General features: G+C 36.3%; 1 protein-coding gene across 5 annotated transcripts in view; it reads right to left on the bottom strand.

Moving 5' to 3' along the window:
• Window positions 1-24890, bottom strand: part of NSD2 (nuclear receptor binding SET domain protein 2) — a 104431-nt gene that overhangs the window by 15819 nt on the left and 63722 nt on the right. For 4 of the 5 annotated variants that reach the window (XM_074904384.1, XM_074904383.1, XM_074904385.1 and 1 more), the window contains exons 6-12: window positions 21606-21750; window positions 20517-20594; window positions 18923-19041; window positions 15751-15832; window positions 14612-14736; window positions 1523-1654; window positions 369-492 (exon numbers count right to left, since the gene is read on the bottom strand). In XM_074904384.1, the coding sequence (XP_074760485.1) occupies window positions 369-492; window positions 1523-1654; window positions 14612-14736; window positions 15751-15832; window positions 18923-19041; window positions 20517-20594; window positions 21606-21750 (805 nt within the window). The remainder of the gene's footprint in view (window positions 1-368; window positions 493-1522; window positions 1655-14611; window positions 14737-15750; window positions 15833-18922; window positions 19042-20516; window positions 20595-21605; window positions 21751-24890) is intronic. The other variant, XM_074904387.1, reaches the window with a different exon arrangement.

Genomic DNA, 24890 nt, shown 5'->3' with positions numbered 1-24890 from the left:
CTGATATAGACACACTAATGACTGAAAAAGGACTTAAAAACGTTTCACTTGCTTTTTTTCCTAGGATTTCTTAAGACTTTGTGACAGACTTTAAATCTAATCTGTAATTGTACTCAGAGAGCAAATACTCTGCAATTACTAAGGCAAAGGAATTCAGCCAAGATGCAAGAGAGTTCTCACTGAAAATAGAGTGAGCTTTCTAAAACATGGCACACTTAATGGTACTATATGAACTACCACCCAGTCAAGCACCAAAGGATAAATATGGTTTCTCCAAAGATATATACTTTGTCCAGGAGGATTTTCTAGAACAATGTATGGGAAAACTACTTTTTTTTTTTTTTATTAATAGAAAGGGACAAACTTGCCTGATGTACATTCACTACAAATGAATTTTCCTGCTGGTCTTCCAGAGAGCCCAAGGCAGCTTACATGAAAAGCTCGATAGCAAAGTCCTTCGCACAGTAGGAGATCACCTGTTTTTTCACACAGCTTTTACAACACAAAGGCATTGAATGTTAAAGAAAAGTTCATATGTGGAAAAAAGTTTTTTCTTTATTCCTTTTCATATATTGATCCTCTTTTCACATTGTTGAAATAACATTTAACAAGTGAAAGATAATTTTACAAGCATCATCACATGCCCTGGCTTCCAGTCAAAACAGATAATAGAGTCATTAAACCATTAGAAATATCACTCATAGAGCCATGGTTCTTGAGCAAATACAATTTGATAGAAAAAAGGAGAAGAAAAAAAGCTTTAAGAAATTTTCCCTGAGCACACTGATGCATCTGAGTAGGGTTAAAAAGCATCCTTATTCTCCTTCTTCTTGGCAAAAGGAAATTAATTTAGGTGGCACAACAATACTTCTACGTCCAAGTGGTTAGCAATGACACATGCATAACTAAAAATGAACTGAACAATAACCTGGCAGAATTTAAGGGATTAGCCAACATTTAAAGATAGGTATAACCTCATCATCACTGTGTACAAGAAATGGTAATATAACTGCTTGCCCAGTCTTGTGGAAACAAATTTGATCTGTCCATTTGTATTGTGTTACCATTTCATCATCTAAGAAGTCTTCTAGAATAGTTTGAGAAAGCTTTTTGCTTTCAATTCACATGCCACACACGCACACACCATGTCACTACAATCTCTGCTGCACACAGAAGCGCAAAACCCACCGGGTTTTACTTTCTCCTCTTTATTAACAGATAAGCGAGCAGCTCTTCTCAATCATTTAACTAGTTACCTGGCAACATTTATGCACTTATTCTGAAGTACAAATTATGCTTATCTTAGCAATCTGGAAACTCAAGCTGAAAGGCTAAGTCACTTATTGGAGGTCAAGAAAAAAAAAAAAAGAAATTTACTGGCACGGCACCCTCATCACTAACAGACATCTCAGACACATGATAAACCTGTTTCTGGTCTAATACTGTAATTTTCATACTGAAAAAAAATTCTTCTAGGAAACCTCAGAAAACACGGCTTGCTGCCCCAGCTAACATCTCTCACCTGACACACATATTCTTTTTTTGTTCCTGTTCCTCGCTCAGATTTTTTTGATGATATAGACACTTCAGTCTGAGTTTCATCAGCACTTTCATAGGGAGATTCTGACCGCTCATCTCCTTGGCCATCGAAGATCTGAAGATTAAACATACATGTTAGAGAAAGCAGTCATGTATGGTCAATTTTGTATAGAATATCAACTGAAGGAAGCAAACAGACTGCAATTCAGACTAGCAGATTTAGGCACACTCTTTCGGTTTTGTTTCCCCCACCTTTAAAAAAAAAACTTGATTAGAACCACATTTGTGGAAGTCTCATCAGAAGGACTATATAACAATCATCCTTGACAACTCAACAGCAGCCAAAACAAAACACCAAAACTTTGTAATATGGCATTTTATTTATACTCAGTTATTTTATTTATTTTATTTATACTCAGTTCTGTAATACAGTTAGATAGAAGCACCTAGACATTAACACAATTCCCTTGTTTAAAGTTTGAATATGTGTTTTATGAGCGAGTAACAAGTTAATTTTAGAGAGAAACTTAGTAAACTTCAAGCTGACCCAAATATTCTCCAAGAAAGTGGGAACAGTATGTACAAGAGAAGGAGAAAGAAAAAAGTGGCTCTCTGAATATGCTTAAGGAATGTTATAGCCAACAATAAATTCAAAATACTTCAAAAGATAGACCTGTTATGAATAAATCTTATATCTAGATGTATTAAAGATGGAGGATTTAAAAAAATATTTGTAATTTACTTTAAAGAAACCCAACCCAAGTAACACATCTAAAAGAAAACATAGGGCAGTTTTCAGTTCAATAGAATTTAGGGAGGGAATGGACAACTGAGTCATTTCTCTTATCTCACGTTCTACCAGAAGATGCAAATTTCATACTGTTACCCCAACATGGTACTCAGTGGCATGTATTTCACTAAGTACATTCTCCAGGAGAGCATCACAATTTGGAACTGTAAAAGAAACCTAACACTTCTCTTCAAGCTTGTTCTAATGGTTACTCACACATACCATTAAAAATACTGCCTCGTGGCCCTTTTGAGTTGTCTAACTGTAACTCACAGTTGATGATGCTTTCTCCAGATATTTCAGCTATATTAGGAGTTCTCTGGAACTAGACACTTTCCTTCTGCGGAGGCATGCTACAATTAAGCCTGTTTCAATCCTTTTTGGTAAGGCAGAATGCTCTCTAGTTTTCTCCCTAAGGAACTTTTTCCTCTATCTATAGAATTTTGGTGGGTTTTCTCTAAACCGTATCTGTATTTTAAAAAGGCTGTTGAAAAATCGGGTGTGAGAACTGGAGACAACAGCGCATTACAAGTCTCATAAGTACAATATCCAAAGCAAACCAACATGCTACTCTTCTTCACCACTTCTGTTCTGCTGTGTAAGGATCTCCCTAAGTCTTTTCAATACAGTGCTGACAGTCACTGTAAATTGCTGCGGTCAGTACTCAAGGGATCATTTTGCCAAGAGCCATTTGCCAGGATGAAGATACCCCGCTTTACATGAAGGATTTGCCTTCTGTTTTCAGACACACGATCATGTATTTTTCTATAATAAAACACAATTTATTAAAAATGGCCCCGCTTATCAAGTAATGGAGACAGCTACCTGCAACCTCCCTATCAGCTAATCTTCTTGTAATGTGCAAATTTATTAGAAGTGATTTATTTTGAAATCAGAAAAATGTAAAGCCAAACCAGGCCTAGCGTTTATCTTTATAAAATCCCTTTAGAAACACTGTTTTAGAGCTATTACTTCTTACCACTGTTGCCAGCTAACTTGCATTCCTTCATTTAACATTTGCTTTCCTTGACCGTGTCTAAAAATATTTTTTAAATTGGATCAGATTGACAGTTGCTGGTTGGTTGTTTTTGTTTTTGTTTTTGGTTTTTTTCTCCCCAGATTACTTGCAAGGGTATAAATACATTTCCTCTGTGCAAATGCATACTATCAAGGTGATTGGTACCTACACTTCACCTATGAATATTTCTACAACTGGAGTGATTTGGACATTCTGCCCAACCAATTTAGAAGTGGTTAGAAGACACTGTGTGTAAAATCATTGCTTTGTTCAGGCACCAGGATCTCTGTCCCCTGGAAGGAGCTGTGAAATAGTAAACTGCAAACGCAACCTGAGTGCACGGCCAGAAGCAGCCAGTTCTTGCTGAGAAGGGGCAGATAAAGGTAGCATGGGAGTCCAGCAAAAACACAAAACCATTTTCTCTTACAGTTTAAATAAACTTACACTCATGCTTATTCCTGTTTAAACTATTCCCACAGAAACATTAATTAGTATAAACAGTGCACCACTCTAACATTTTTAGTACCTCATTATGTTCCTGTTTCAACTAGCCAAAATTAGTCACATTTAGAAAAGAAAAAAAAAAAAAAGAAAAAAACAAGCTGGAAGATCTTAGATCTGTATTTCTTTTAAGTTGTAAACAAAACAAGCAGTCTTATGTTAACTTGACACTACAATTGTCCCCCATCTTCTCCCCACACCATAAAATACACCTAAACCCTGAGAAAAAACATTTGTGCAGCACACCTTAAGAGTTAAGATAGTCTTCTTTCCAGTGGCAAAAGCTATACAGTCTTGCCCATGAGGAAAGCACTCCTCTTCCCCCAGCTCACCACTTTTGAAGGCAGAGCAGAGAAACAGAACACATCCAGTGACAATTATATTCAGTCACAAGAGAATAAGATTTGTTTCAAAGCAACGGTTTCCGAGCTTCTCTTTGGCTTATGTACTTGTAAAACGTTCAAAGGAAGGATGTAGACCTCTATACAGAAAGGTAACCCTATTGCCAGATGACAGTTTTTCAGAAATCCCCGAGATATAGGTCACAAAATCCCAGCCACTTGGGAACCACAGGCTGACAGCCATTTTCCAACAGCACAGAGATTTTACTGCCTCAGAATTAATGCACCAGCCCTTCGTTTAAATTAAGCAGTTACTGAGCCAAAAAGGAGCAGAGCTGGCAAGAATCAAATTCTGCATCAGAAATGCAACCACAAAACCCAAATTCTATCAGCTCATTCAAGATCAAACTTGGCAATTTACACCCGCCTATAGATTAATGCTGGATTTCAAGCATGAATACCAATACACATAGCATGAACAAAATACCTTGAAAAATATGGCTACCAGACTGAGAGTATCTTTCAAGATCTCTCCTTCATGGCTGTCAGGAGCCTTACACACTTCACAAATCAAATGCCCTATTAGCAATCAGATTTGCACTACACAGACAGGCCTGGATACCTGCTCATGGCTGTTGCAACTCCTAAGAATCAACACGTTCACAAGCAGCTCAGCGATATACTATTATTGCCTGATGCAGGCTGCTGCTGCAGAACGCATCTCTTGATCCCTGCTAGCACGACCAAAGGTTTAGCCATCACATCCAACAGCCACGTTACATGTAACTCATGCACAGCTTGCATCCACTCTGCCATCATCTTGAGTTTTCATATTGGCTAATTTAGGGGGAGACTAGCAGATTGCCTCTTATAAGAGAGGGAAGCATTTCTTCAGGATAATTCAAGAGTTTCACATAATCTAATTTTATTTGTATCTTGCACACGGTGAAATACTCTCTACCAGCCATCTCCCTTTGCAAATAATCCCTGTTCTATATAACGATCTTTTAGGAAAGCTCTTTCTATAAAGAGAGAAAGAATTCAACACCTCAGCTCCTGAAGTTATCCCAGAATAGCCAATGGAACTATCAGGGAAGTAAAATGAGTCTGTCCCTTCAGGCCTGTGTAGAAGCAGCTGAGACAACCTTTGTATAACATTTCTCAGAGAGGGCTTACAACCTAACGACAAGTCAAGCACGAGATGGTTGAGAAAACTATATTTGTACCCCAAGCAAGCTGCAGCAGCACTAACGGGTTCTGATTCATCAGAGGGACAGTTTCACAATAAAAATACCTTTAGATTGAAACAGTCACTAACTAAAGATGATTTACGAGATGATTGCTGGAAATCAGTTTGTGCTGACGTCAAACACAGCCACCTCTAAAATTAAACATAATGCTTCTGTGGTTTGTAACCACAACTTTCCATAATGGAAGGTCTAATAGTTCACATACAAGTGCCCAAATCACAGCACTCAATAAAAATCAGCATAGGTTTTGGGGGGCTTTTTTCTTTAATTGTTATTACAAACATAATCTTTCCCTTGTGATCATGCCAGAGCTTGTCTTGTCCTTAATTTTGTAATATAATCTCCTTAGCAAACTAAATTGCATGTAATTAACTCTTCTGATATTCAGGCCAAGGTTCAAAGCAATCAACATTTAGATTGGTGGCAAAACTAATCTGCAATTTGTAGTGATTGTTGGTTTGCTATTTTATTCTGTTTTACATCTTGAGTAAATTCTTTCTTGTAAAGACAAAGTACTATTTTTAAGAGTGCAAATTTAGGGGGAAAAAAAGGCAAGGCTGTTCACTTCAGATGTATAGCAAGTGACAAACTTCTGCAATGAAATTATACCCAAACTCTATAATCACCTCCACTTTTCATTAGCAATTACCAGTGCTGCAACACAGAAGATACCCTTCTGCTGAAGTCAGTATCATCACAAGTACCATCAAACTTTACATTTTGCACATCAGTCAGGCTTTCCTTCCTATTTCCTTCAATTATTGAATGTCAACATTGTTTTGCAAGGACTTGCCTGTAGAGGCCTTCACTCTGCACTGCCTGAACACTGAGCAATCAGATGGTATTTCAGAAGTCAAAATCAGCTCTTTTTACTGGAAACTGTGTACATAAGTGAAAAGTGGAAAAAAATGGCCTAAAAAACAAATCACAAGGAGCTTTGCTCTTCATTTGGGCTGGGCCAGAAGCGACACACAGTCAGATTCCCAAGACAATCCTTCCTTTCCCACATGTTATCAGTTATTATTCAGTACTCACACATGCAAGACTCGAAGGCAGCATGTAAGGACACGTGACTGCATTTTTCCAAGTTCTCTACAGCTTTGTTATTGGAAAAAATACTTGTTACTGAGTCAAACTCGGACAAAATTTTGGCATCTCTACAAATTCTTTGGACTTTCTATTTCATTTTTACCTGTGACAAAATACAAATTGTGGCAACGTGTCATTAGTTTAAGAATTGGATCTACTCATCTCAAGGTATTTTGATCATGCATTTTATACTACTTTAGCTTTTTTTGGCAATAGTTACTCAGACCCACAACGGTACAGGAATCAGCATATCAAGACCTTGTATCGTCAAAGAATTTTTAATTGTCTTTTGAACTGAGCCTTTTGTAATATGCTAGAATTTCCTGTTCATAATAACCAAAAGAAGTATTTAATGGATTCTTTCAGACAAATACTAACCTATTTTTAGAATGACTATATAAGAATGCTCATAAAAAGCAATGTTCAGCATTAATTCTTAACTGAATGAAGATGCTTTGCATACTGCAATATTTGATGTATAAAGCCAGATTACAGCAGCAACTACCACTGAATACTGGGTAATTCTTTAATTGCTAAATATAAGGATGAGAATTATTTTTTTTAACTTCTTCCTGAACTACTTTTCCTGGTTCTGTGCAAAAGGGATATACAATGTGCATACAGATGCAAGGACAGTTTGTGGAATAATGGAGTTTCCCTCTCATGATTACATCGAGTAAATAAGAACTTATTTTTGATGGAGACTGCTAGGCCGGCTAAGAAAAGAGGAGGAAATGTGTGCAACTTCGTACATTTAAAATAAGACTTAAGACACCAGAGTATTAAATCAAATTAGATCGACTCAGTTATGTTCATTCTGTGAGTTTACATGTTTACATTCTTGATTTTGCCTTTTGACTGGAACTCTCTAAAAAGATTAAGGGGGGGCAGGAAGATGATTTGACAGAAGCATTGCGTACAAAAATAATTTCTCAAATGTTTTTCCTACTGCAATATTTTCCTCAGCTGCAACACTGGGTTTCAGTTAACTGCACAGTTCACCGCACCATCAATTATAGCATTCAAAGGTGAAAGGATAAGCACTAGCATACAGAAACATTTCTCACCATTCAGTACATCTACACGTTGAATTAAATTCTACGACAACTTTTTAAGCAGTTTTTGCAACCAGGTACCTGATTCCAGTCTCAGCCACGCACCTCAGCAGAAATGCGAGCCAATTCTTCATTCCCTCTGGCATTTTTTTAAGGAAAAAAAAAAAAAAAGTTGGATGTAAGCTCGTATGCACTCAGCTTGCATATTTCTAGAATCACGTGGATGAACTTTACAAAAGGTATCAGTTCCACATCTGGATGGTTCAAAATTCACTCATTAAAAAAACCAAACCAAACCAAACCAAAAAAGATAGGTACTGGCATATTCTCAGTTGGCACCCAATCATACTGATACATGATACAAGAAAGGATAGCCTGGAATTTAAAAATTCTAATGATGTTGTGTTTCAGAGAAGCTGGTGAGGAGGAAGTGAGATACTTATGTGGACATTCGCTCCATCCATTCACCCACTCGAGGAAAACAGGGTTTTTTCCATTTAAAATTTCCTACTTCCTTTCAGACAGCTCCAAAATCAAACAGTAAATATCAGAGCCAGTAAAACCATTACATCGTAATTCCAAGGAAAAAGAGGTTCAGAAAATCTAGGTCTGAAAATAAATGGCTGTACTCATCCAATCTGCAGCCTGAGAATTTAAGAAGTTACCACAGTAAGAACATAAAAATGCAACTGTACTCCTTGTCAAGAATGGCCATCGATCAGCTGTTGGCCTGGCTATTAAATGTGCTTTTTGTTTTAGGCTTAGGATTAAGTCTTCATTTTTAAGAGATGATCTCTAAAAGCATCTTTGCTGGCTCAATGTTATCGGGGGTGGGTGGGTGTCTTGTTTTTTTCCCTCCTGGCTAAAGGATGTCCTAAAGGACTAGAGCATCAGAATTTGTTAAGGCAAAAACTTATGCCTCATGGAGCAGAAGCAAATTTCAAACACTATTCACTGTGTGTTAGCAATTGCAAAGTGAAGAACACTCACAGTTCTGTGCTTATCAGCTTCACTAGGACTTCTCCCCTCCTAGGTCCAATTCAGACAAGCTTTCCCTGCTCAGTGTTTGAAGTTTCAAAACAAATTTGGAAATACTGAGTAAAAAAGTTGCTAACATTTATGCATCTATGGTGCCCACGCTGGAATGATCTCCAACAGTTACTACTCCACCATTCGCACAACTTTTCAGGCTTTTCTAGCTAACAAAGTGCAATTTTAATGAAAAAAATTTCTTCCTCAGAAAACTCAACAACTCAGTCTTATAAAAAACACTTCTTATATTACTCATATATACTTGCTTAACAGCACTTCTGACACATTAACAATACAAGCTTTGGTCTTAGTCACATTCAAGACAATGGTGTTCTTCTGTCATGTTGTGCTTAAGCGGTTATAAAAGCAACTAAAGGGCAAATTTTTCCAGAGCCAAAAAAGTTAACCCTCCTGCTTCCCCTTGTTTTCCTTAAGCATCTCTTGTTTTGTAATTCTGGCTACAGAACATCAAATGGAAAAATCCACTATGTATACTTATTTTAAAGCTAGGGGTATATAAAAGGAAAACAAAGCATGGCAGAAAATTATTTCCTTCTGCTTTTTTGTTTGGCAGGCAAGTCACCTCCACAGCAGGATCCATAAAAGAAAGGGCCCCCACAAAGAGTGACCTACCACTCTTTCAGAGTTGTCTTAAGACACTCGCGGGCTTAAGTGGCATCCTCTCAGGTCACCTGCTATCTTTAACAGATACATTGCATTGTAGAAGCATGTTTCCATGACTTCTAAATGCTGATGGCTATTCAGTTCCACTTCACTTAAAACTAAGGACACTGCTACAAGCTCAGACTTCCTGACATGACTTTCGATTCAGTGATTGCTATACCACAGTCATCCAGGAGGAAGTGGTCTGGTCTGGCTCTTAAGATCTTTCTCTAGAAAGCTTGGAGTATGCATGTTCTGATAAGAAAACTCTTTTCATCTTTCCACAGACAACCCCCAACTACTTTTTTTTTTGTTTTTGTTTCTTATTAACAAAACCTCAGCGGCTAGAGGGTTGGGTTTTTTTTAATCTAAGCACAACTCATACAAGAGTAAGTCAATAAGCAACATACAAACAACAGATCAGATTGTATTCAAAAGACAATCTATCGTGCACCCACACGGAGACAGAAAAACTGACAGAGCCAATTGAGTTACAGTTAACATTTCCTTTATTTCAGTATAAGAATTCCTGAACTGAATGAAGAATGATATTTTGGCCCATACTGCTAGACTAGATAAATTCTTTAAGTATGCGGTGCCACAAGTGTACACAGTACTATAATAGCAAAAAAGACGGCCTGGGACAAGTTTCATTTTTATTATTAGCAGGAGTTAGACGTTTCAGATAAGGATATTACGCATTTCTGAATTTGCCTTGAAAGTTAATTAAAACTCTGTGAGAACATTTTAAAACATTATAAAATTGCCTACAGATACTCATGATACTTTGGTAGGGGATGTGGAATAAAAATCTACATCATGTAAACATTCAGTAAACAGATTCTCTGCACTCTGAAGCCTAAGTAATACACAAGATGAGAATATTACATAAGAAACTTAAATTTTCTACACAGAATGTGCTGCCAAAGAACAAGAGTCAAGCCTAGAACTTTTTTTCGTGTGAAAATAGAAGCATCATAACAAAACTGTAAGATCTGGTGGGTGATGCAGGTCATTTCAATTGTTAGAGGCTTTAGCAGAGGTTTAGCAAGAAAAAAGTCCAATTACTTGCGTGTTCCACAAAAACGTACCCCTGACTGCTTACTGGTGCTTTGAAACAAGAAAAAAAATAGTCTATAGGCATACAGAAACAAACACAGGAAACAACTGTCTGCTAAGGAAGAGGATTTCAAGTGGCACTATATATTAAATTATCCTTAAGTATTGTTTTGAAAATTATCTTTGAAAGAAGCTAGAATGAAATGCTAGAAGCACACTGATTTTCTTTAACAACCTGCAAGGTTAGCTTCAACTGTTTTGTTTGTTTGGGAGTTGGTTTGTTTATTTGTTTTTTGTTTTAGGGCAGTACTTTGTTATTTTAAACATAACATGAATCCCTTTCTTCCTTCCTGTTCTTAGGATCTCAAAGACAGTTATTTTTACCTGCAGTAAGTGTGCCTAGAATATTTTAGTTGTAGACTGTAGGACAACTAAACTCCAGGGTCGATAAATGGAGCTGATGTACTTTTTTAGTTCCAAGTTGTACATGTCTCATGACTGCCTTCTCAATCAAATACCTTACCTTTTAAGAACGGTATGTGTTTTCTCCATTGTGTATACATGCTAATACCCATTAAAAAATGCAGGTAAAAAATCTGCGTCAAATTGGAAATGAGGAAAAAAACCATACTGTTTAATATGCAGAAAAAGAGCAAAGCTTAAGGCTTGCATTATTATGCCTTATAAACACAAGAAGTTGTAGTTATAACCAGCAACTGAACTTGTTTTGACACTGGATGTTACAGAAAGAAGAAAGAATTCCCTCTAGGGAAGATACAAGGAACTTACGATAAAAGCAACACCTTCAAAATCCTTCACAGGCTTCTTTAAACTGCCATCTGCTGGTCAGCTCATACTTCATGAGGATAGGACGAATGACTGGCTAGCTACGAATCTAGAGTATTACATGGTCTTTATTTTGTCCTCTCTTAGAAAAAAAAAAATTACAGTTTCTTTGACAAAGTTCAGAAGTAGTATCTAGACTCTGCAAGATACTATGACACTTATCTGCTGTCAATAAATCCATCCAATTTAATGAAGCCAGCCAATAACCACAGAAATTGAAAAGCTATGTTTCACGCAAACACACAAAGTGTGCCAACAATCCAGCAGTAATGGTAACGTAAAGCCTTTTTTATTTATTAAAAAACATACTGATTACACTCTACTGGCACCTACTACATTATTGGGGGTGGAGGGCCAAGGTAAAAAAGGAAATGAGAATACACCACCTGTGTCTTTTTGTGCAAATATCATGAGCTTTTGGATTGTTACACCAAGTCTTACATAGGCAGTAAAAAACTACCACGAGCTTTTGCAGTCTCTGAAGTGTTGAGTATGTTTCTCACATCTGGTCTATCAGTTGCTCATTAAGAATTTGATTTTAAACAAAATCATATTTCACATGAAGTACTGGAGGAAATGACTACTGATGTCAAGTGCCTAGAAGTAAAGTTAAGTATTTTGTTTCAAGATTAAATGCAGGTATGAAATTTATTTATTCATGTATGAACACCTTACTGCTTCTGTCCATTCACCTTTAAACAACTTCAAAGCCCAATTTTTTGAAGGGAGTGAAAGCCTACCTTTTAATCTCTGACAGGTCAGGTCTACTGTTTGTTCTTAAGGCAGAAGTCCACACCCCCACCCCTGTCTCTCTCCCTGTAAATTACATACCCAAAATAACTTATCAATTGAAAATTTGGCCTCAACTAAATAGTTAATATTTCAAGAAAACCCCATTAAAAAAAATACCCCCAGTAACAACAAAAAGCATCCAAAATATTTTTTTAAAATGTCAAATAAGATGCAACTTTCAAACAAGAAAAAACTGAGCACACCCATCCTATAACTTAGTTGCAATGGACTGACATTTAAGAGGTGTGCAGCTAGCAACAGTACTTGACAAATAACAGTCGTATCCAGGTTCCAATCTAGAACCAGCTGTCCACAAATAGTGTGGGGGCAAAAGAAAGGAGAAAAAAAGACTAGAATCCACTTAGTATTGCTTGCAGAGGTGTATGTGCTTGTGGAGTAAGCAGAATTTTTTCTATCTTTGTTAAGAGAGCATGTAAGCCAACGTTTAGAAGTACTATAGTGAACACAGAAATAGAAAAGTTAATCAGGAAATGTATTTAATGTTGAGAAGAATTACATCCTATTCAACTAGCTGTGCAAGGCTTTCATCATTGCTTTGATTGTTTTTATTTTTCAAACATGATTGTTTGGGGTTTTTTTTAAACTCTTTCCCTTAATACTCTGAAGAGGGTTTCTCTCTGGATGAATGCTCTCAGGGCACACACATATTTAGCCATTTAGACAAGTGCTAAATAATAATACAAAAGGGAAAGAAGCCACCCACAATCCAAAATGTGTATCTTTCCTTGTTTTGTAGAATAGATCAATAGTAAGTTCAGAAACACATGACTGACATCTTTGTTTTATTTAAAGGCAAAATATATCTAGTATCATAGAAAACAAACTGGGTCCAATCCTTAGTTGGTACAAGTCCAAGTCAGTGTAGCTTTAAACCATCTAAGGATCTAGCCCACCAACCTACTCCCCCCTGCACCCAGCCCCTCAAAATCTCTTATTTGACAGGGTGTATTTTCTGTTATGTTGACTGGGATTGTTTTCGTATTTTAAAACCTTTTAACCCTCAAAAACAATTAATTAACTTTCTAGTTTGTGTATCTGTGTTCTGTGAGCAGTGCATGATGTCAATTTTTCTCACATCTTTTGCTGTTTAGCAGTAGCTGAGTAAATAAGAGCTAAGTTTTAAAATTTCCATCTCAACCTATATATAACCATATCCTTCTTTACATGTGAACTGCTGAGTCACAACCCAAAAAACCTGCAAAAATGAGCCTTTTGTTGGGAAAGATTTCTGGAGATTTCATTTTATAAACACAGTATCTAGAAATAGAGGATTCTTTCTCCTGAAATGACAGTATTTAGAGATGCATATTTAGAGCCAAACAGACAGTATGCTCCTTAAAATGGTCTCACTGAATAGATGGTCCCAAATACAACCAACCATTATACAGCAAGTCCCAGCAGTAAACCCAAAACAGCACAAGCTGTTAAACCAATAGATGGGAGTCTCTCAATTGAGAGAACAAAATGGGAACAAGTATTACTTTACTTGACTGCTGCTATGGACATTATTTCCTGTGGGACTTCCTTTGCTTGTTTTATTGGGGTACAGGAGAGAGAATTTTGGTTGGGTTTTTTTTTGTTAATATATTTTTCCACTTACAGTAAGATATACAGCCATTAACATGCAATCTTTTTTCCCCACCCAAAGGTAAACCATTTAATGAACACTGTCTAGATATTTTAACTGCATTCACTGTCTAAGCACCTCATGCGTTTGTTAGGGGAGATGAGAGAGTCCTCTAGGATAGCTGGAAGCCCTACTCCCTTGTTAGCAGGCAAGTATTTTCTCTACAGCTTTTGTAATACAAACTGCTTGAAGCTGTTTGTCTATGGATATTTTACTAAATCCTACCAGCTACATTTCTGAATCCACCTGCAAAACAGCATGCATACTTCACCCTCATGCTGCCACTCTTTGGCTGATTGGTTTTAATAGTGTAGATTACTTGGGGATGGTTTAATGGATTGTATGAATACACTTTTAGTACATACATTTAATTTATTGTATGTCAATCGAGAAGAATTACAGTTCCAAATATGCAGAGCTACGACTATGATTAGTAAGTATCAAAAAGATACATCCTTTGCTGCCTGTTTAACTCTACTGGGGATGAAGCTATTTGCATCACAGAGAAATAGCACTTAAACAGCCTGAAAACTAATTTGAGCTTAAAGGGGCTCTGCTCAGAAAACTGTCCAGTTCTAGATCAAAGAGAGGATTAGGAAACTTGCTTCAATATAAAAGCTATGGCAACATGACAATATTGAGTTACATTATGTAACTAATGTAGTACACTTACATAAAGTCTGTAGAAGAAAATACAGAACACACTGGCATTTTACTTTGCCTCTAATAGAAGGTTACAATTCTAAAACTTCGTTGGTAAATACATTAAAAACCACAATAATATCTCGACGTCCCCAAATCAGACGTTCGTATTACAATAAATGAATTTGCAATGCACACATTAACAGGTTTCACAGAGGCCAAAACTGTAACTTGTCTAGAGCACCAACGTTAGAGGATTCGCCTTTGATTTTTGTTTTTAAACAAGATTCACACCTGAAAATTTCTGTAATTAAATGGCTGTGTGCAAACACCACTTTTTTTTTACCTCATTCTCAGTTAAGGAAGCTGAAGGAGATGAACTCTTGTTAAAAGCAAGAGTTGAAGATTCTGCTGCTGAAGCCCGATTTCGCTTCTTCAGAGGTTTACATGCATCAGACAGATTTTTCGTTGCTGTAAAATAATTTTGGTTTACAAAGTGAAGTTTGGAACTTTAAAACGTTATCTCCCTGAAGCCATTTAAAATATTCCTTCAGACAAAGGAAGGAATGATTTAGGTAGGTCTTCTGGGCACCTATATAGGGCTGAGAGAACATGAAGTAAGTTTCTGAAACCATGTGTTTTGGCTTGATTTTAAAAATCAAGAGGTTTCTGTTAATCAAATATGTACTACAAATGGCTAGAAAATGTTTTCCCAATTATTTTTTTTTTGGCTCATTTCTATTAAAATATCTTGTGATTTAGGACCTCTTTAAAGCAGAGGTTAACAGTTATCTCCTCAGATAAACATTAGAAGGCCTACGTGATTTCATCACTGAGTACCACTAACACTTTGTTAAAAGAAAGTTTATATACAGGAGCCAGGTACCAGACATTATCTATGGCACATCACCACTTCTACGTTGCGCAGAACTTGCTGAAGCTTACTCATCTTTGGCAAATCATTATAACACCTAGAGACATGCTGTTACAGAATTTACCTTAAACTTGAGCATCATTAACAAGTCTGACTTTTGGATTTTGGTCCAAGGTTATTTAGAATTCCCTCTCCCACTCCACACTGCCTCCCATCAAGCATCATTTGAAAGGGCTAAAATCACATAGTAACTGATTACATTGACGGTCACTGCACTTGTTTTATGGGGCTAATGCACAATGACAAATTGGAGCAGTAGGTTTTGTATCACTGCTTGCCAAGATCACAGGGCAATAGCTTTAATTTGGTGCCATCAAATGGTGAACTTGCGAACTGCTGCTCTAAATCAGCAATACACAATTTCAGTCAAGTATAATGTTGCAAAATGGTGGTAGTGAAGGAAGAGGGCATGCTCCCCCCCCCATCTGTGGCATAGTGGCTGTAACTGGTTATTGCATCAGCAAAATTTAGCCGGCTGCCTCAGACAACCTGTTTATTTTAAAATTATTTAATTGAAAAAGTTACATTAAAACTTATTCTGACCACATTACCTGACTGGTTCTTTTGTGAAGAGGAGGTTTCTGTGACCTTAGAAGAGTTTGTTTTTGCTGTTTTGTCATTGCTTGTCTCCCTCTGTCACAAAAAAAAATATGAAAAAATAAAAAAACTCCTAATTTATGAGTGGTTGGATAAAACTGGCAATTACTTCTGGATTTATGTTATTAAAAAGAAAGTGTCTTTACAAATATCTGAATGGTAATGTAGTTAAGCTAGCCCCATTTAAGTGATTTTAAAAACTCATCTACAGCACAGGGTACAAACCCATAAACAAATGAGAAAAATTAAAGAACACAGTATTCCAGCATCCCACTTATCCATCCCAAATTCAGCATATCAAAAAGGGGAGCTCTAAATGAACATAAAACATGTAAATTATCCTTACTACTCTTTGTCTAAACTGGTCAAATTGAAACCTTTCATTATTAAAGGTAAACTGCAGAATTAGTATATAAATTTGAGAATAAACCCTGTGCAGAATTTTAAGTCTTAGAGAGGCTTGCTTTCAACTCCACAACTTATAGCAGTGCCATTTTTAAAATTACTATCGTTAAGATTGTTTCAGCATTTCCAAAATAAAAACTCTATTTTCAGGGGAGCATAAACAACAAACTTGCTCCAGATTGAGAATTTATTGTTAAAAGTTTAGGCCAAAAACCAGGGAAGTTTTTATCAAAGCTTTGTCAAAATTAGACACTGTTCCTTACGCAAGACACCATTTTTCTTCTTTTTGTATGTTACAAATTCATACAAGTAATAAGTCACTAAAATTGTAGCCAAGAATGCTTAACTCTGACTAATGCTCACCTAATCAGTAAGAACAATTCTACTGAACAGAAGGTTTTACATACTTTTTTTTCATTTTTCACCTGACATTCAGTTTTACAAAAGATGTACGGGTGAACACCTCAAAGGCCAGAGAACTGGTTTCCTTTGTAAAAATATATACAAATAGCTACTGTACTACAGATGTGCTACACTGTGTTTTTACTGACTTCTCAGGAGACTAAGACACCCTATGACTGATACCACCAGAGGCGCCCAATATCAGTTTTGTAAGATTACTGTTACAATGAAAGAAAATGTACAGTATAGTTCACTCATATTTAAAGCATACTTTACAAAACCCTCATTTTGTTAATGTGCATTTTATATACATCATGAAAGCACCAATGAATAAATCAGTTTTTCAAAACTTCCACATAGGTAACTTAGTTACTTTGTGTGAAAACATTCAGAATTGTAAATAAAAATTAAAGACAAAAAGGAGAGGATAATGCACAACTCTCATGCAATAAGTAAAACGTTATTTTAAAAAAGTCATTAAAACTCCTCCTATCCAAGACAACTGTAACAAAAGCCTGCAGGTAAACTTGGAATAGCACGAGGAAGGTGTATGGTTAATGTTTGCTTTTTTGTATCGCTACATAGATGTTTTCACTGTCATTCACTAGATGTTTTACTAAGCAGCAGCACATACAGCTAGAAGTGCTCTTGGGCTGGTGAAAGCAGGAAAAAGACTAAGAGATAATTCATAAAAGAAACTGCAAAGCAACCATTCTATGATATCTGACCCTTCTGTGGATAGAAGCACAAACACTGCTATATGTGTTTAGAGCTTCCAAATTACCTAATGTTTACACCCCCCAGATTCTCTTAACTAGTTCTGATAAATGAATCAGATAGAGGACACTTCCTAAATGCATATTACAAAGTCAGTGTTATTAGTGGTATGTATCTCATAGGAATAATTCTTATTTATTTATTTTCCTGTTAATATTCACATCTGTATCACAGCATCAAAGATAGCAGAACCTCCTTTGCATGAACTATACTGCAACTACCTTTCATTCTGCTTGTGATAATGTAGGCTAACTGTAGTGTATGAATGCTGGTGGGGAAGTAAAGAAGTAACTTCAGGGACAGTCAAAACACGGATTTCATAGCAGGAATTAATTACAGTAAGTAAACTTAATTATTTGATAGATCTAGACATGCCCATTCTATGGATTTAGACAAACCTGAAAAGGGTCCAAAAACTTTTCCTAGAATGTAAGACAAATATTCAATGACTAACCCATTAGAGCAAAAAGTGCAAAAACCAGTTTTTGCCCTTCTTCCTGCAAAGGTAACATTTCTATATGAATTATCTTTGTCTCTTGCTAATAAGCTTGTTAAGTCTGGCTATCTGAAATTCCATTTATTTTTTATATTGAATTCTAGACAAGTTGTTTGAATATCCACAATATATACAGAGGTAGTAATATAACCAGCCTACCAAACAGATAATCTACAAATGATACCTCCACAATTAATTTAAAAAATAAATCCACTGCCTTTCCTTGTATTAGGTTGTTTCACTTAATCACTGTACCATTAAAGTCCTGAGATGAGTTCTGCAATATACTACAGTATAATACTGTAATAACGTATCTGAAAACACTTGTGAACTAAGCTTTTCACACAAGTAAAACCCATTAAGTTCCCTGGTCTACAAGCATTACTAAATAAACCTACGCTTAAATCTCTACAGGATTTGGGCTGTATCCAACATAGAATTTTCTTTATGTAGGTCACTGAAACTCATTCTCACAAGCAAGCTAAACTGAAAAGGAGCCTGTGATTTGTGCAATAAATATATTGTAGTATTTACTGCAGTTTCCTAACTTAAGAAATGGGTCAGCATGCCACTGAAGTGTTCTATAGGCTTCCAGTTCTTGAAAAGTAGCTTTTCTGGTTTGCTTTACTTGCTTTCCTCTCTACCCTGACTTTTGTCTAAATTAAGTATTAACTATAAAGATTATTTCTTTTTTCATTCTTTTATACATCTCCGAACTCCAATTCAGGAGGAAAGAAAATGAACTATAAAGCATGACAACACGGAAAGGTCATGCCTCTGCACATTCCTTTGGGAAACAGATTTTCTCAACATACATTTTTGCCACAGTTTAAGTGCTACTTGTCATACCTCCATCCTCGAAACCAAAGGAAAAAAAAACCCCACAGTGATAAGCTCACATGTATCTCTGAATATTTACAACAGTTTGGTTTGACATACAGATGTTATTTTTTTAATCCTGAAAATGGAAATGCTGACAAACTTAACTACAGCAATGTGATTGGTGCTGCTATAAATCAACCCAAACAAACCAATGACATAATTACCTTCCGATTATTCTGTTTATCCATCCTGAGTCTTTTCCTAGGTGCTTCCTGAACTTCAAAATCTTCTGTAGGTTCCTTTGTCCTCTTTTTTTGGTTTCTTTTATTTCCATGTAAGTTACCTTGGGATGGGGGATGGGGGAAACTTACATGAAAAATAATCTAAAACCCACTTTCAAATTATTTTGAACTGATCTAGTTATTTAAGTTACTTTTCTTTCAGTCATTATTTTTAAAACATGGTTAAACATTAACACAGTTTGATGACCTCTTAATGCTTAAGGTCTGGTTTCTGGTGCTGAAGACTAACTCTAGAACACATCCAAATCAACTGCTTCACACTTAAGTTATTTTAGAATGATGATTCTACCTGTATATGCACTGGTTTAAGATCTGAATATTACTGCCCAACACTTGTTTCATATCGTCAGACTGTATGACTGATCTATACAGCTTTTAACTCGTCTCCTGTCACTTTAACAGTGTCTTATCACTGAACTGAATTTTTAAGTCTCCTTTAAGTTCTCCAAACGATACAGATGAAGATACTGGTGACATCTATTAAGGCGCCTCTGGAAAAGACAAGATATCACCAACTGCAGAGATTAATTCTCTCTTTCTGGTATGGCAGTTCCAGACTCTAACAAGCTTACTTATATTTTACAGGAGACCGTAAGATCCCCTTCCTTTGTGAACCAAAATCCTAAGAACAGAATCCTAAGAACAGAATCACATTGGTCATTTTAAACCAAGGGACTTATATATTTAGATGACTGTTCATTATAAAGTTCAAGCAGCTGCTAAATTACAAAAGGTCAGCGACTAAGCTACATACTCCTTCCACAGGTTCAGCTACTGTTCGCACTCACTCTACCTCAAAAAGATAGATGAAGGTTTTAAGAAGTGGTCTGTTTCTTCAGGATGAAATGACAACATTATTACACTCTCCAGTACTCTCTAGTTCATGAAGCTACAGAGTATTATTAGTATGAAGATTGCAAGCTCCAGGGGCACAAATATGTTAACTGAAAATTGCCCTACAGCTACAAGCACTCTATTCCAGTGGGAACAAATAGTTGTAAATATTAAAAAATAAAGCAACTTGAAAATATGGATAATTTTCAAATTAATGTTCTTATCTAAACAATCTAGGACATATTCTATTATCAGACTCTGAAACCACAAAGCAGACTGAAATGGCTCCAGGAGAACCTGCCACTTATAAAAAGCCAGCAAAAGAAATCCCACAATATTCTTCCAAGTTTAAGATAAGAGGATTTGGGTAGGGGAAGGATTCAACTGACATGATTTCATCTGTAGATAACTATAAATGTACACAATATATGTACTAGAAACACCTGGTACAGGTACAATTTCAATTACATTTCTTGCAATATGACACTGAGGAAGGTGAACAAAATTCAGTACTACAGTGTTTAGATATTTAATTTGGGATCCATTAAAATTCTAACGTCAAGGAAGACAACATCTGAGATAAAATGAAGATATTATGATATGTGGGCGATTACATAAAAAAATACACTCAATAGCTACTTATAATGATGAACTATTTGCACACAACACAAATTTCAATTACTTCTGGATCTTGATCTCCTTTTAGGTGAGTCTTGAAACACTTTACGTTTGGCCTCTCCAATATTCTTCAATGATGAACCTTGAGAGATACAGAATGTGGTTTTTTTTTAAACTGATATCCAAATATTTGACACTTAAAATTTAAAGTTAAAAACTTTTCAATTTTCCACAAAATGATGTTATTTCACACACACACAGATAGTTAACAAAACTGACTGCCATGTTTATACAAGTTTTTCCAAGTCTCACAAACTTTCAAACACTCCCTCTCATTCTTGTCATTGCCCAAAGCAGCACCTGATGGCTTCTAATACTTCCGTAAGTCTTCTTACAGTGCTGTAAAGCTATTTAAATTTGAAAAATGATAGCGAGTTAAATTTGATAAAGTTCATGCAAATGCCAAACTATCTTCCTCCTTCTTTCTCAAGTGACTCCAAAACCCCTCAAATATTTTGCAAAATACTTGAGACTGTTCATCAAAACCAAACACTAGACAACAGCAACAAAAAATAAAATGAGAAAAAAAACCCTATTTGCAATCTTGTACAATGTCCTAAAAACTTTGAGTAGCATAATAAAATGCCAAACAGATGAGAATTTCAGAATAAAGATTGGAATACTTCTTCCTGAGTTGATGATGATATGAGGTAATAGACTTTAGGTATATATGAAGAAAAGGTGTAGCACTGATTAAAGTTTTTAAAGCATTTCCTAACTATTCCATAGAAAAACAACTCAAATTTTACTAGTAGTAACACTTTTGTCTTCCCTTCCCACCATCCACTCATAACAGGCAGTGGATGCAATGGCAGCTGCTTATGGGCAGAAGAAGAATGAGAAATCGGCAATCTCTAAACAGTAAAAGGTTTACATATAACAACTTTTCAGAACAATGAGCAAGAAATGTAGACTTCATGGGTTGCGTTTATTGTAACCATTGGCATTCCTTTGCTATTGGCACAAACACCAAGAATTAAAACTGGAAAACAGTGAAAGCTGTTTTCCCTACAGGTCTCAAATATGTGCTTAGTTTAACACCACTATGTATATCAAATTTAGTTAGAGTACACTAGCACAGTTTTACGTTTACCAGAGTCTTCTTCAGATTTGGGAGAGGTCACTATGGCAAACTTTGTGTTATAGCGAGCTTTCTGTTTTTCACTAAGCATGTTCCACTGCGATTCAAGCAATTCTTCAATCTCCTCACTTGAAGCATCTGGATGTTCAGCAACCACCTATACACGCAGAAATAGGGTTGTATTAAAAAAAAGGTGACTATTGAAAAGAATGGCGTATACACTTCTATTGCTTTGGAAAATTGGATACGAACAACTCATCCAAACCCTTCTGTATCCATTGTTTCTTTGAACAACCACCTTTCTCTCTGTTTCTCTAAAAAACATATCTCTATTAGCATACGTAGAAATATCAAGAATCATTTTGGAAATCTCTATTTGCCTTTTAATATTCAAAAAAAGGATTAAGAGTAAATCTTGTGGTCATTCAAAAAATTTGTATTATTCCTTGATGAAGTTTAAATCTGTGTAACAAAAGACAGACAAGAATATTGGAATATATGCTTGCCTACATAGACATCCATCAATTCACAGGAGAACTCATTGAACATAGAACTCATTGCACCTATCTTAGCAGAGATTTACACAAACTAGCATCTGATACAACATTTTCCTGCATTAATTCATCATTTTACACTATGTATATGAATATTAGGAACTTGAAAAGCTGTGCATCTTTTCTTAATAATATGAGCATGACACATAATAGCCATCAACATGGAATTTAAGAGAGTTTCTAGAAGTTTATTCAACACAAACAGAAAATCCAGTATTAATGAAAAAATCCTCCCAAACTCATTCAGTATTCCTATATCTCTACTTAAGTAAAAACAGATTTGATTAACAGAGAAGTCAGAAAGCTCTAAGATTGTATATGATCCACAGAAATTAAACAGTAGCTTTAAAAACAACCCCTCTCATCTCACTACCCAGCATTCTCCAAAATCCTACTACTGGAGTGATGTAACCAATACCCCAAAATCATGGAGCAAAATAAAAACTAGGCCAACAAAGCCAAGCGTTCAAACAATAACACCATCCAACAGAACAGAAATACAATTCTTCTGTGATAAGTGGAAACGATTAAACCTGATTTCGGAGAACTGAGTATCTTAGAATAGTATTTCCTGTTGTCAGGATACAAGTGTGACTGAAGCATCTCCAGGGGTTAGAATAGTTGTAGTACCTTCCTTCCACTGGGATTATTCAGTCTAGTAGGGAAATTCATGCTCTAATTTTTCCCCTAGTGGAGTACTAAGAGTTCTCTTGCTTCTATCTGGCATAAGTCATCTGCATAAAGCCTGGAGAATACAACCACCTTTGGAGGCCTCTACTCAAAGTTTGATTGTCAAGAGAGTTATTGAGAGGGGAGAACACAGACCCACAATATATCCATCCCACAAATCTCACTTCTTTACGAAAAGAAACTAACATCTATTTTGACCATTGTGCTTGACTAGGGCACAGTTATTTAATCCTCTAAGAAATAACTAGCTTTGTTTGCACAATGAGATAGTTGGACATCACCTCCAGTCCCACCAAAATATGAATTAAAATACCTTTCAGCTGACTAGGAATGCTCTGAAGTAACAAGCAAAAGATATTCACAGTCCTTAATGATTAAGGGATCCTTGCAAAGAAGGCCTCCAAGGAGTCTCCAAGGCCACCCAGCAGTCTTCTCCAAAGTCTTCACACTGTATTAATCAATCCCAGCATACATACTGGGAGTGATGTGTTGAGTATCTTGATGTACATGAAAACCATGCACTTCTCCCCAGTACTTATTCTAACTATGCTACAGAACACATAGAAGGTCTTTCCTTGGAGCTGGCAATTAATATCACTATAGGTGTGGAAAACATGGTAATTAGAGCAAGCACGTCCTAGCTCATCCAAGCAAAGCATATTACCTTCGCTCTTATTTGTCTCGATATTCAACAACTTTTTACACATGCAGAAATCTTCAATTGTAAACCCTATTAGTAAAATAAATTCTTAATTTACCTCAAAACAGACTCAAGGCCCAAATCAATGAATTCATATATAACAGTATAGCTGTTTGTCTCTCACTGAACGATGCCTTTATCTTAAGTCAGACACTCCCTTCTAACGATTACTATGGTTATATTTCACAGAGGAAGCACGTCAGAATGCCAGCAGTACAAAATATATCTTTGCTCCTTTGGTAACAGCACAAAATAATGCGTCACTGCAGCCATGAAAGTGCTCCAAGCTTTCAACACTTCCCTCAGGGAAGCATGCCTCTTAAATTATTAGACACATTTTCCAGCACTTCATCCAGTCTTCCAGCAGCCATCATTCATTTCTAAAAATCTCAACTATTGCTCACCCTCCCATTCCCAGAAAAAAATAACACAAAAAGTAGTAATTAATAAAACAAAACCGATATATGAATCCTACTAGTGTAGAAAACTGAAGTCCAAGCAAGACACAGCAGAAACGGCTCTACTTCTAAGAGAGTTTGTGATTACTGAAGGCCCCAAAAGACAAGTGTTCAGTCAGTCCTTCCCATTCACTTCCATCCCTTTCCAAGTCTAAGGTCCAGGAAGCCTCTTCTGGATCCATAGCTTACCTTTCTTCTAAGTTTCTACATGCAAATACTAAATTAGCCATACACTAAACCTTCAGATGCCACCAATACAAGTAGCTCAAAATCAGGTCTGTTTTTTAGCCTACGTTATCACTCCTAAAGCGTGAGAACATCTACAACAGCAACAAAACAAACTCTTGGATGGAAAGCAAACCATGCAAGTTGAACCAGATAAGCCTAATGATGGGGAAACTCTGAATACTCGTTTGGACGGATACAATCTCCACCTTCCACTGAAGGCACAAAACTGCCATTTTAAAGGCAACATGACAGTCTGGAAGGTTAACTAAACTCAGGTAACTTTGGTTCTGTGCAAGAAGCATGAATATCTAAAATAGTACTTCCCCACTTTGCCAGTTATCTTTGAACCAAGAGAAAGGAAAAGAGAGGTTTTACTGCCCTGATTGGTTAGAGGGACTGGTATCTGCAGTTTTCATAACCTAGTTCTGTTTTATGCACAGAAGTGCTTCTGTACCTATCAGAATGGGTCACACAATCAGGTGGATTTAGGCTTTCATGACTGATCTTATTAAAATGTATTCTAGGCAGAAGTAGTAGGAGGCCCTCTATCTAAAAACTCCACATTAGTCACCATCATCAGTGTGCTTTTCAGTTTATTCACATTCTTCAGTTTCCCGAAATGACACTGAAGACAAAGCAATTCCTCAGTGTCAAATATTGTAATGGT

The sequence above is a fragment of the Athene noctua genome, chromosome 4 (genome assembly GCF_965140245.1).
Source record: "Athene noctua chromosome 4, bAthNoc1.hap1.1, whole genome shotgun sequence".
NCBI lineage: Eukaryota > Metazoa > Chordata > Aves > Strigiformes > Strigidae > Athene > Athene noctua.
Note: the sequence above shows the minus strand (reverse complement) of the source record. Positions and strands in the feature narration are given on the sequence as shown.